Source organism: Podarcis bocagei (genome assembly GCF_964188305.1).
Source record: "Podarcis bocagei genome assembly, chromosome: 1".
Lineage (NCBI taxonomy): Eukaryota > Metazoa > Chordata > Lepidosauria > Squamata > Lacertidae > Podarcis > Podarcis bocagei.
In genome coordinates, this window is record NC_138125.1 from 84975862 (window position 1) to 84989147 (window position 13286).

The 13286-nt window shown below is 42.6% G+C and overlaps 1 protein-coding gene across 1 annotated transcript in view; it reads right to left on the bottom strand.

Annotated features, from left to right (window-relative positions):
- Positions 1-7656: 7656 nt before the first annotated feature.
- Positions 7657-13286, bottom strand: part of ZDHHC5 (zDHHC palmitoyltransferase 5) — a 42690-nt gene continuing 37060 nt past the window's right edge. The window contains exons 10-12 of the mRNA XM_081203781.1: positions 12984-13096; positions 10269-11158; positions 7657-9354 (exon numbers count right to left, since the gene is read on the bottom strand). Of these exons, the coding sequence (XP_081059907.1) occupies positions 9189-9354; positions 10269-11158; positions 12984-13096 (1169 nt within the window). The 3' untranslated portion in view covers positions 7657-9188. The remainder of the gene's footprint in view (positions 9355-10268; positions 11159-12983; positions 13097-13286) is intronic.

Consider the following 13286-nt stretch of genomic DNA (forward strand, 5'->3'; position numbering starts at 1 on the left):
CATCTGGAGGACCAAAGATTCCCCACCCCAGATCATCCTATGTGTCAGGTGGGTGTTCCCATGCAAGTAGCTCCACGGGCAGCATTTTAGTATTAAGAAAAAAAATCCAGGCTGAACTGGGCAGCATCAATGGGAATTGTGGAAGGTAACAGAAACTGGTGTGAACTATCTGCTTCTATATTCTTTAGAGCAATGTAAATAGGCAGCACAGGCGTACACACCTGAGAGGAACGAAGTCGTCATCTCAGCCGCAAGACGATACAAGTAGGACTAACCAAAGGGTTGCCATTATTTCAAACAGTGAAAATCCAGACTGAAAAATTGTTGAGCTTTTTTTAGTTTTAAGGGAAAATGAGCACTGCCAACATGGACTGCCATATGTTTGAATTTTCCCGGACATTTGGCCAATTTCTGCTGGAAAATGCAGTATTCCAGTATGTCTGGGAAATTCTGGATGTATGGCACTCCCACCAACACCCAAAGCAGTGCACTGGAACAGTTTTGAAGGTGTGCAATATTTCTTTGTACATAGAAATGCATCACACCAATAATGCGTAAATCATACATTAACAAAAAAGGATAGTGGCACTTTAAAAGACTTAATGGTTATTGTGTCATAAGGTTTCGTGGGCCAGAGCCCACTTTGTACAATGCACAAAACGGCTTCCTTGGCTCACATGTAAAAGGGGAGGAAACATTATAATGCAATGCAATCCTAGCAGAGTAGGTGCAAACTTTCCCAAATATTAACTTCCAAAAACAAGATGGTGAACAGGAACACTGAAAGTGGGACAGCTGTGAGAGAGGCACTCCCTAACTACCGGTATACTGAGACGTAAGTTTGGGTGTCAGATCTGAAAATGAATTCCAACTTGGCAACATAATTCTGGAGCCTCCCTTTGAAATCTTTTTTGTTCCAAAGTATGGTAACTTTATAAAGTCTCTTACACAATGGCCAGACTCCTGTAACATGAAAGCTGCCATACTTTATTAGCAGTTGGGAATGCGCCACGCCCTAGCTGATTATATCTTTCATCCTTTTGCCTGATTATTTGTGCTCTGCAGCATAATGTAGCACAACTCTCTCTTGTATTACTGAGCCCTCTGACTGTTGTGTGTTTCTGCACAGATGCACATCTCCACCCATTTAAGATAACACTTGGTACTATCTGACAAAGTGATCTCTAGCTCATGACAGTTTTTTCTGCAATAAATTTTGTTAAAGGTACAATTAAACTGCTAAATTTTGTGTGGAGATTTGCATATTTACAAGAGGGCTTTGGGATGAAGGTTCGAGTGGTGTGTTAATTGCAGAAAAATATGCCTCTCTCCCTTTTTACTGGTTTCTTTTATGTTAGCCTTTTTCTCTCTGCACCCCACAGCACCTCTTCCGCTATACAGCCACAGGGCTCCCGGCACCACCTCCTTCAGTCCACAGGTAAATCTGCACCACAATCTCTTTAACAATGCAATAGCCCAGCTGAATCAGACCAATCACCAATCTCATCCAACATTCTGCTTCACACCATGTTAAACCACCTGCCTCTAAGCAAGCCTATGAGGACAGAAGAGTGACAGCCCTTTGCTGCCGTTAACCTAAAAGCATTTAGTGGCATAATGCTTTGTGAAGACCGAGGCACCACTGTCAAACCTATTCTCCAGCCATCTAATGTAGCAACCACCACTGCTTGGAGCAGTGAATGCCATACCTTTTAAGTATGCACTGGATGAAGTGTTCCTTTTTTAATCTTCAATCTACTCCCCAGCAAAGTTCACTTGGGAATCCCAATTTCTGGTGTTGACAGAAAGGCAGTAAAGCTCATCCAACATTATGCATAACATTACAAGCCTCTGCCATATTTTCTTACCCTCCCCCACCAATCTAAAAAGTTTACACATTGAAAGAGGTCCAGTCCTTGGCTGGCTTATCTGTTGACAGCTGGTAGCTGGTCCCAGATCCACTAGCAACCTTTGAATGCAGACACCTGCTGGTGTAATGATGTGTAGACAATCCCCCTCTTTTTTGTCTGGGTCCTACATATTCCCACAAAAGAGAAGAAATGGGTCACAAACAATGAGGTTTTGTCCTTCTGCCAAGGAAATAGTAAGCGGTCTGAAATCTGCTACCAGTTCATGCTGTATGGCAGACGTTCAACTTTTGCAGACCCAGGGCCCACTTTTAACTCAAACATGCATTTAGGGACCCATTTCTTAATCTCTTACCTTAATACTTGCATGGTGGCACAGTTCCTGTTGCGACCCACCTTGGATCAGGACCTGATGCACCAGCTGAAGACCAGTGGTGCATGGAACTATTATTTACATACACAAATATGCCTCAACATAAAACATCCACTGTATTGAACATTTTGGTTTACCTATATTGACAGCAGATACTAGCACTGAAGTAAATTGCAGAGCTCAAATGGTTTGAAACAATGATTAAATTCAACAAAAATTGTGGCTTTCCCTTCGAAACAGAAGTCACAACAAAATCACATTCCATTCCTCCTTCTAAGATTTAGGCACAAGTAAGCTTAGATGGATTACAAGTGGCAGGTACCAAGGTAGGCAAGGTTAAAGAGTATTATTTTGTAATTTGGGAAAAATTATGGCCCTGAAAGGTCTGCTTTGGTGGGATTTCTTTCTTTTTTTGTGAAGGCTGCAAAAGAACTTGAGTGGTCCATAGGGCATAGCTGCCTCACAGACCAATGTATTCTATGCAAAGACAACCATCTTTGTGGACATAACCATACTATACATACAGCTAGCTATGTTTTTAGTTTTAGTTTTGCAAGACACACAGAGAACGTTGCATAAAAAACAGATATCTGTGCTTCTGTCAAATGTTTCTGAGGAGTAAATAACACCTTTTTGAGTGATGGGAATAGCTACCCATGCTCTTATCTTTGTCAAATGTACATTACTTTGATTTCTATTTTTGATCAAGTATTATATTTCATTTTGTGGGCAGCTGTTTAACATGCAACACAGCCAATAGTTAAAAAATCTGTAGAACAGACAAATTAATGTTACACAACTGGACTATTAACCATTAACTGGACTATTACCCAAGTAGACACCATCACCAATCTGTGGCACTTTTAATTAGCAAAGTGTGTTACAATCTTTATTTGCGCCCTCACAACAACCCTGTGAGGTAGGTCACTGCTGTACTCCATTTTAAAAATTTGGAACTGGGATCAAAAATGATTTGCTCAGTGAGAAACTATGGCAGAAGCAGAAGATGGATCCAGATCTCCTGCCTAGTGCTTAGCCCTATTCTTTGCTCATGACCACATCTGCTTTGTGGGGGTGGCAGACTTACAAGCCTGGAAACATGGCAGCCTTCTTCAATGCTAACCATTAGCTTCTTGCAGCCAAAAGCCCATATTGTTGACTGAAGCTCAACAAGTCACTCCCTGTTCATTGGTTTCCCTCTGCAACGGTGTGACTCAAACATAATTTTAAGTTAATTTCATAACAAAGTTACATCATTACTCTCCAAGGGGGTCTCTTGAAATGTGGTATGACAAGACTTGCAGATTCTTAATGCGTCACTGTGTGAGAGGGGGAGGGTTGAGTCCGACAAGCCTGTGCAAAGCTGTACAGCTAGGCCAATCCAACCTGTATTAACAGAACCCATAATACCATTCTGTGCAGCAGTGTCAGAAAGAGATATTTAAAACAGAGTACCACAGTTCAAAAGAATATGAGACTTATGAATACAAGGAGAAGCTAAAGGAGCTGAGTGTGTTCAGCTCACAGAAGATTAAGGGATGCTGTTGACCATCTCAAAAATAGCACAGATACAAAAGGGGTTATAAAACAAAAAAAGGGGGGACGACCGCATTTAAAATTATATATTATTATATTGCTGATCAGCAATGGAACCAGCTGCTTAGGCAAGTTGTAGAATCTTCTTCCTTAAAAGATCACCAAGGAAATGCTGGGAACGGAAGCTTAGAAGGTCATCAGTTTCAAGTAAGGACCCTCCACACAATCACTTACAATACTGCAGTTGTTTTTCACACAGCACCATCTATGTGTATGGCATGTTATAAAGTACAGGTCTGACATGCCCTTATCCCAAGCAGCCTTCAAGCTAAAAAAAGGCAAAGAACAGAGGCAGGGACAGATGAGGGAAGAATATGCAGTTATCACAATTATATGTACTTCAGGTGGGAGGGGGACCTAATAAAATCGCCAAATCAAACTGCCAGCAGAGCCCGTAGTTCCAAACAACTAAAGGAGCATCCCATAGGGGAAGCCCCCACCCTCTCTATCCCTGACAAAATACACCATGTGTTTCTCCCCCGCCCCCAATCCCAGTATGAGGCTGTGTCTAGCTGCTATATGTTGAGTAGAAATTCAACAGGGACAGTTTTCATAATTTCTGTGCAATTTGCAGCAGAAACTGGTTGAGGCTGTCCCTTCCAACTTACACTGCATGAAGATTTGCCGGTATGAAAGCGTACCATGGCAATGCGCACTGTTGTGGAAGTTAGTCTTGTCTCCTAGCAAAAAGGCAAATGAAAGCAGCTAGTGAAAAGCCAGGGTTCCCTAGATCACTTGAATTATAATTTATTACAGAGCAGCCTAATGAGTCCCACCCACTGGCTATTAGAATTACTGGTAAGCCTTTCTACAATCCTACTAGTCTTCACCAGGAACTCCCTTTTCTTGAAGACTGCCTGCCATAGGATTATAGCCTGCTTTCATGAAGGTGTCTGTCAGATGCTTAGTCGCCATTACAGTACTACCACAGCCTTACTCAGCTCTTCCTGATGATGAGCAGGTATTGGGAGATATAAACTAGGTTCAAAGGCTTCTCCTTGAGGCAAAGTAAGCAACATCAAGGCTCTGGGTCAGAAGTGTAATTGGGGCAATTAGCACTCTTGCTGTCATCAACAAGAAGCAGAACACTTAAAAGAGTCGTTGAAGAGCTTAAGCACACATTCTGGGATAATTTAAACTAACTCACCAAGGTGGAAACATCTATGGAAACTGAATCACTCTAGAAGGACCAAGCAGGCCTAAAGCCATTACTGCTGTAGCCGGTTCTGAGCCAAGCCCCTTCCTTAGTCTCTAAAGTAGAAGAATTAAGGAGAATCTGTTTCCATAGTTAATAAAAGAATTAATGAAATAAAGCACTGACTTTCTGAATGAACATCATGGTTGTTATTAGCACTTATGACATATATATTTTACATGTTTATCTACCAGAAATTAGAAATCATATTATGTGGATGTATACAAAAAACAATTGTGCGTATTTATTTAATGCACTTTTATACTCCACCCTTGTTCTATAAAGGATCACTCAGGGCATCTCTTTTACCTTCTATATAAACGGTACTATTTAGGTAATATTGGCATGTCAATAACTTTCCCACACTGGAATCAATGAGAAGCATAGGTTTAATACTGAAGTCAAGGGGACTTTGTCCTGCCTTGTTTTGGCTGGATTAAGACATCTCACCCGGCAACTGTTGCCATATAGATAGCTGCATCACTTGCTCATAGCTTTCTCCAAAGTCCTTTAGATTCCTTTTCTGTGAAATTCTATTATTTGAATATAAAAATTACAGTCTGCAGCTGAGCCACATGCTCCTCACAAGAAGTGGTTTTCCAACCATCTGTATCAGAACTGCAGGGTAAGGAGGATATATATATGCTTAATGTCCAATATTTTCATCAAGGTGTGAAGAAAACAAAAACAAAGAGAATGTAGACTTGAATGTAGTAAAGATGGAAATTTCACTAATAACACAGAACTTCAATTCCCAAGCCTCATTTGGAATGCTGTGCAGTTTTATCAATTGAGATAAACATTAGCACAAAATGGTTCAGCAATAAATTCAGCTTTGCGATTATAATGTTACTAGTTAGAAAAGAGCTACACAAATTTCAAGCTTTTCAATTAATATAATGAAATAAGGTAAGTTGTAATTACTCTTAAATGTTTCAGGTAGTGGCTGACAAAAATCTCCCCCTTGATTTCTGACATGACAAAGAACTGTGCTTAGAAATGCTGAACTAGAAAGGCTGCTGAACATTAAAACTCACCCCATTCAAAAAACTGGATTTAATCCTAACTTCCACACTTAAGGACGGAAGTTCCCCTCCCTTATTACTTTATTTGCTGGCAATCTTAACTGCTTCGTAACTTATTCACAGTAGCACATCTTCTGTCATAACAGATAATTTTACGAGCCCCCAACATAGTATTATAGTCCACTCAAAGGATGCTGACTGGAAATATTTGCTTTGGTTCAGGAGAGAACTGTTGGACTTCCACTTTCTATCTGCATTAAAGTCATAACAACATTGAAGTACAATTTTTATTCCTCCTGGCTTTTGAAACCATCTGCCAGACTATGTAAGCAAGGTTACACCTTCTATTAGTACACTCCTTTTAAGACTCTTCTCTGTCTCACAACATCATCTTGCAACCTACCTTCAAAAAGGCTTGCTGTCAATATTACCTGCTATAACACTTGCAATCAAAAACTGTGCCGTATATCAAGGTTAACAAACAGCATTTTATATTCAGAAAAATATTATTTTCAACCCCTGAAAATGAAGTTAGTGGGGGGAAACTATTTTTTTCTGTATGAGGTGTAGTCACCTTAGAGCACTTGTATGATCAAAGAAATCTCCAGAGGTTCAAGATTAAGAGGCAAAATACATGGACCACTACTTACACGTAAGGAATTAATGTACTGTACATCCTTCTCTAACAATTGCAGCAGGATTTGGACTGTGTTGGGCAGGGAGGGGAAGTTTAACACTTTCCCTGCTGAAGCCTGCTATTTGCATCAGAAGGGAAGTGCTGACAGAACTTCCCTCCTCAAATGAAGAGCACTTACAGGGAGGGCTTTCTGGCAGAAATGTGGCTGAGAGAGTCAGGGAAATCACCATTCTGAGCTTGCTTCACTCCCCGCCCTGCCCCCCCATGCATGTTTACTCCTTTAATACAATGTCACATAGGTGGGATGGAACTATGTTCAATAGTTTTCTTTCAGGTTACTCAACAGAAACATATCACTTTGATTCTGATATATAATTATTTGGTTTTAAGAGGAAATTCTTCACAGCTCTGACTCATTGGAGGAATTGCTACTTCTTCTGGGAGGGAATTTTGCCCTCCCCCGTGGTTGATGGCTTGGTTTTCTTGCTTGAATTTGCTGGGATGTATTTGCTCTGCAATAACCTTGTGTGGGGCATGTGAGCTATGCTTATGGTTTGGGTTCCAAAGCATAATGCAGTTGGTGAAGGATGGCCTTTGTTTCGTACAGGAGATGTGTAATAAATGACAGTTGCTTCTTTTCCACTGCCTGAAGATGTTCACTCTAGATGCAACTACTTTCTGAACCAGTCCTCCATTGTAAGCCTCCTCTGTAACGAGGTTTGGAATGTAGACGACTGAATGAGCATTCCTTACTTACCTTCTTGGGAAACCTTTTGCACCAGCTCTGGGAATCAGCACAATGGCTGCAGTTCGAATTACCAAGGATCAGAAGCTAGTAATGTCCTTCCTATGGAACCATTTTGGGTGGCACGGCAAGCAATACTGAAGGACAACCACCAGGACCTCTCTCCTCCCCAGGTTAACAAAACAAAACAAAACTACACAAGCATGGAGGGAGTGGCTCATTATATAATTTTTTATTCCTCATTTTAAAATGGCTAGTCATAATAAAAATAAAAGTGTGGCCCATTGCAGGCCACAGTAAAGATATTGCCATAGAGAAAGAGTCAGTAGCGACTGGAGATTGTTGGATTCCTGGGTTGCTCTGATTTTTACTCATGGGCTTTTAGGGATTAAAAGATTTTTGGCATATGGAAAAATATTGCTTTTTGGTTTGTTTGTTTTCCCTCTTCTTTCTCTTGCCCAGTTTGTGAATAAAGAACCATGATACCACAATAAATCAATATGGAACAAATCATAAAAGCAATGTAAAAAAGCAGGGGAAACCACCTGGGGGAGGGATTTACTAAATACAAGTAATATATCCACATAGGCGACACAGCTCCAATGCCACTGCCACCCTCCTCCTGCTCAGCACCCAAAGCACGTTCCTGTATCCTAATAGTATGCAACTGGCACCTGTGCATGCTGATTGGCCTGGTTTGTAGGGTATGGCATCCTTTAACTGGGAGTCATTTTACTGAGAAGTCAAAGCCTGTTTGGAGCTGAAAACATGGGAAGCCAAACACTCCCATAGTCTTCTTAAAGCCCCCAAGCCCCCCAGAAAAGAAGGATTTATTCATGGGGAAAATCTTCCAGAAGGATAGAGCAGGGATTAGGAAGCCTTTGTCTATTCCCTTCATTTCCTGGAATCCAGAGTGGGGCAGAACAAGCCAAACTCAAGCCTGGCCACAGGCACTGGGATGACCAAGTCAGTGGTACCAATTAGGTAACATATTAGCATTTCCTCAGCAATACTTGTCCAAGGATAGTGATTTAACAGCAGTTTTTGTATTTTGCCTGACCCATTCAAAAGTAAACAAAATGATTAATCTGATACAGCCCTTTGGACTCCTCAAAAATTAAAATGCTCCACACATGGCTTCCTCAGGCCCAGCTAATGGGGTCTGCCAGGGCCACCCCACGCTCCATATGGATATATATATATATTTTAATATTTATATTTATATATTTATAGATATTTATATATACACACACCCAGTAACTCAGAACAGGAAAAAATAGCATCCGTTAACAATAAAAAAAATTAAAAATGATCCACTCCTACCGCACTAGGCGAGCGATTGCACAAGGTCCACAACTGACTGTCCTGTTGGTAGTGGGGCAGCCTGCAGCCTGTACCTTCTCTCACAGAGGGTGCTGAGAGCAACTCCCTCCCCTTCTCTCTGGGCAGTGTGTGCTACAAATTGCAGTCTCTTTGTTGGTTGAGAGGAAGAGTGCAGGCTGTGGAGATGAGCAAGGCTAGAATCCTGCTGTAGTGTTTAGGGACTCTCCCAATCCCAGATACTTTAGTTTAAAAAGGTAGCTGTCCCTTCAGCTCTCCCCCCACCCCCCACAAAACTGTATTTGTAAAAAAAGGTCCATGCATCTGATGGGGCAACCATTTGGTGAGCAAGTCCCAATCTCCTGCTCATCAGGGATAGAGCATTTTGGAATCAGCCAGGGAGGAGTCAACAGTGGGGATATCACCTCCTCATACAGAGATCTCATACGTAGTCCCACCCACTCCAGAGACCTTCTTGACTCCTCCACGAGTGGGGCTGCTGAGAGGTGGCTGACCAGGGGTGGGCGAGGTTGAGCTCAGGCTTTTGGGCTGTCCATTGGACTTGCTGTAGGAGGGTCTCATCTGCATCTCGTCTCTGGGGAAAAGGAAGGATACAAGGATGTCAGGAAGTGACCACTCATTCAATGGCAATGGAAATGGAGGATGCCTCACACTCGGTAAGGAAAGGAAAGCTTGGGATACATCTTACACTGCTTAAGGAACAGTGCACTTTTTGTATCTACAGAGAACTTATTCTAAATACTTTCACCACCCAGGTAAACACACTAATCTAGAAGAGGATAGGATACTACACGCAGAGAATTATTAAGAAAAGATGCTACATGTAACCAATACAACACTCTCTAGAAGGAAAAAAAAAAGAGGTGCAGTGGGAAGAAAGCTTTTCAGGAAACTGACAGAAGGGCTCATGCTTCCACCATCATGAGAGGAGCAGGTGATTTCTTACAATCTGTCCTTTCCCTGGTGGACCCAAGTGTCTCTTTCATGCATGCCAACAAGACAGGGAAAAGGACCACACTTGGGTAAGGTAGAAAGGCAGACTCATATATAAAAGTTTTATATATGAAGTAGAAACCAAGCAGCTTTCACACAGATCCAGGTATCTTCTAGGAAAGCCAATGGCCATCACACACACCCAAGGAAAGTAGGGGTGTTCAAAGCCACACACACTTCACAAAAAGGAATGTGGTACTCTGGAGATATGCACTGCATTGTATAGTGGAGGAAATGGGCTGGTTCACATACTGGAGGGAAGGAAGGAAAGGAGGGAAGGAGGGAAGGAGGGAAGGAGGAAGGAAGGAAAGGGCAGACGAGTGCAGACATTATTTGTAGATCTCCCCCAGCTACTCCCTCCAAATGCTGCTGAAAGGAACAAAAATTATCTTGGGGTCTCTGGTCAGATCAAAGATAGGACAGGGTTGAATGCGGCTCATCCTCCACCAAGTCAAGGAACACTTAAAGCGTGAGGCAGGTGTCACTTGTACTTACTTTGGTGCCAGTAAAGGCTGCAAGGCCACCTCCTCAGTCTCTGGGACAATGGCCTGCGAGGACTGTTTTTGGCTGCTGTAAGACACAGATTTGCCCAAGTGTGGGGCTGCAGGCTGGTCTGGTGAGCCCAGAGAGCGCACTCTGAGTGCATGTGGTGGTTCTGGCTTGCCAAAGCGAGGTGGCACTGGGCGGGTGAGTGGGTTCTTGCCCAGAGGTGAGCGTTTTGAATCGTCCGAGGAGGAGCTGGTACGTGGAGCATTACTGGAGCCTGGGGTGGACTGGATGCCTGAGTCCCCCAGTGCTGTATCCTCCTCTTTGGCCAGGGGTGGTGGCGTGGGTGACTGCTGTAGCAGCTTCTCCCGCTCCTGCATGGAGGCCACAATGTGGCGTGAAAGATTGTCATAACGGACCGGTGAAGGGTCACGGGGTGGCTGGTGCTTGGGTGAGCCAGAACTTGGGAAACGACTGTGCAGGTCAGCCTCCCGCTGCTGGGCAATACGTGCCGAGAGGAAAGGAGATGTGTAGCCCATGGGGGCCTCTGGCTCTGGGCCTGCCTGCACTGACTCAAAGTCAGGGCTGTCAGAGGGTGTGAGAAGGCTGTCGTAGGACAAGCTCCCATTGCGCGTCTGGTTCACCAAGCTCTTGTAAGATGTGGATGTGGTGCCCTCGGAGCGGATCGACTGAAGATGGCCCAATTCAAAGCCCATCCCTTGGGCAGACTTGAGGCTGGACGAACGGGAGCCACTGGATAGTGGATCAAAATGGAAACTTTTGCCAAAAGTAGGAGACCGAAAACTCTCTGGCTCCAGACTTGGCTCAGAACGGTAGCTGGGGTTTCGACTGCCCTCAGCAATGGAGGTTGCCTCCTTCAAGCTGTCTCCTCGGCTTAGCTGCAGCAGGAGAGAAGGAGGGAAGAGGAACATATGTAATAGTCATTAGCAAGCGTCCTGGGCTGTGGATATTAATTCATAACTATTGGGTGCAGTTTGCTTTCTCAAAGGTCCCATAAGCAAGGACCTCTGCTTAATGTAAATGAAGTTCCCACGTTTCTTGATGCAGAAACCTCATTTTTTCAAAAACATTGTAAACACAATTATGTAAACTAGATAATCAAGTTATTACTTATTAAGAGTCAATGTGGTGTAAAAGACTGTTAGACTTGGACCTTGGTTTAAATCCTCCCCAAAGCTATAAATTTCACTGTGTGCCAGTGGCTCAGTCACATTCCTTCATCTAACCTATTTCACAGGATTGCTTTATACATAAGGATTGAACCTGGGATCTTCTGCTTCCAAGCATATATTCTACCACTGAGGTATACCGACCATTCCTTATATAAAGTAGAAGAACCTCACTTACTTCACCCAAAGCTCCACTAAGGGTATTTACAAATGTAAAAAGAAATTCATTTTTTTGGGGGGGTCTTATTTAATAAATCATTACTTCACTGATCAAATTCTAGCCAGCCATGGAAGAAGCATTAAGAGTTTAATAGGGGACCATTTACATGTATTCACCATTGCATCTAACATCAAGCTGAAGTGGCTGAGTGCCAGTAATTTGGAAGCGAAATAGAGCCAATCCAAGATAAGGTAATGGTTTCTACATACTAATGGGACTCCCTAGGTAGGAAGGAATACATAGATTGGTGAATTAAAAGAAAAGGAAATGCTTACAGAGCCTGAAAGGATCTTAGCTTCCATATTTACAAGAAGGGACTAAATCAGGGTGGCTAACCTGTGGCTTATATCTAACCCACAAAAGGATTTTTGTGCTCCCTCAAGACTACCCTCAAAACCTGATAAAAAAATTTTAACTGATCACTCTTGTTCCCTCCCCCGTGCTGTCATGATACCCATAAAGTTTTTGAGCCCATGTCCAAAGATTTGTCCATTAAAAAAACAAAAACCGGAATGATAAAAAGTATTTAGAATATCATACAATAACTGACAGGACTCACATGCACTGCTACCAAATTTCCTTCTCCACATATTTTTTTTTTTTAGCGAGATTTGAACTTGGAACAAGGGCAGTCCTGGGGGGAGGCACTAATATTTTGCTGTATGTACCACTTGTCTTCATTGCTAACTGAAGACAATGCTTCATATATTTGATGAACTCTAATCCATGAATACTTATGCTGCAATTAGGTTACAATCATATACACACTTAGCAAACAGGACTTGCTTTTGAAATAAACAAACACACTATTGCACTGTAAGACTCTCAGCCCTTACCACAATACTTTTTGTTGTTTTTCCTGTGACAAGACTAAATCAGCTGCTCCTCAGGAAACTGCTTATTAGATGTACACCAATTTGGGCAGGTAAGGTCTGACCACAAAACAGTGCAATCAAGAAATAGGAAAATGGTAGTGAGACTCACACACTATTGGACAGCAATAAGGAGCACGGAAATAGGAACTGGAGTTCATGGGAAGAGACAGAGAACTGAAATTGGTGAAATGGTTATTCTGGCCAATGAAAGACCCCTCTCAGCCCCACGATCCCCAACATTGTACCATGCTAGAATTCTCCATTTATGACATAATAGCAGCTGTACAATACACTAGAGAAATTTCTTATAGAGAAATTGTCAAATTAAGGCACTAAACCACTGCACAATCTCAAAGAGAATTCCCTTTTCAACTCCACACCCTGCATGGTCTCCTGAAAACCCCACTCTTCATGTTTAACCCCCTTGGTTCTTCATTACCTTGGCGCTGGTGGAGTGAGGCAGTGCAGCTGAAGTACTGCTGCTGCTATAGCCAGGTCGGTACTTGTACATTGTTGGAGTTGGAGGGCTGTCCTTGCTTAGCAAACTGCTGTCTGTGGAGATAAATGGGAATCACACACATACTTACAAGCAATATAATATAGTTACTTACAGCTTTTCCTGGGGAGTTCCCAGCAATCCTGGTTTGAATGCTTTTGCAGAAATTCCACATATCACAAGTGACTGATCCGTGAGAACCAGTTAAGAGCCTCAGGCAGGTGGACACACCATGGAGGTCAAGGA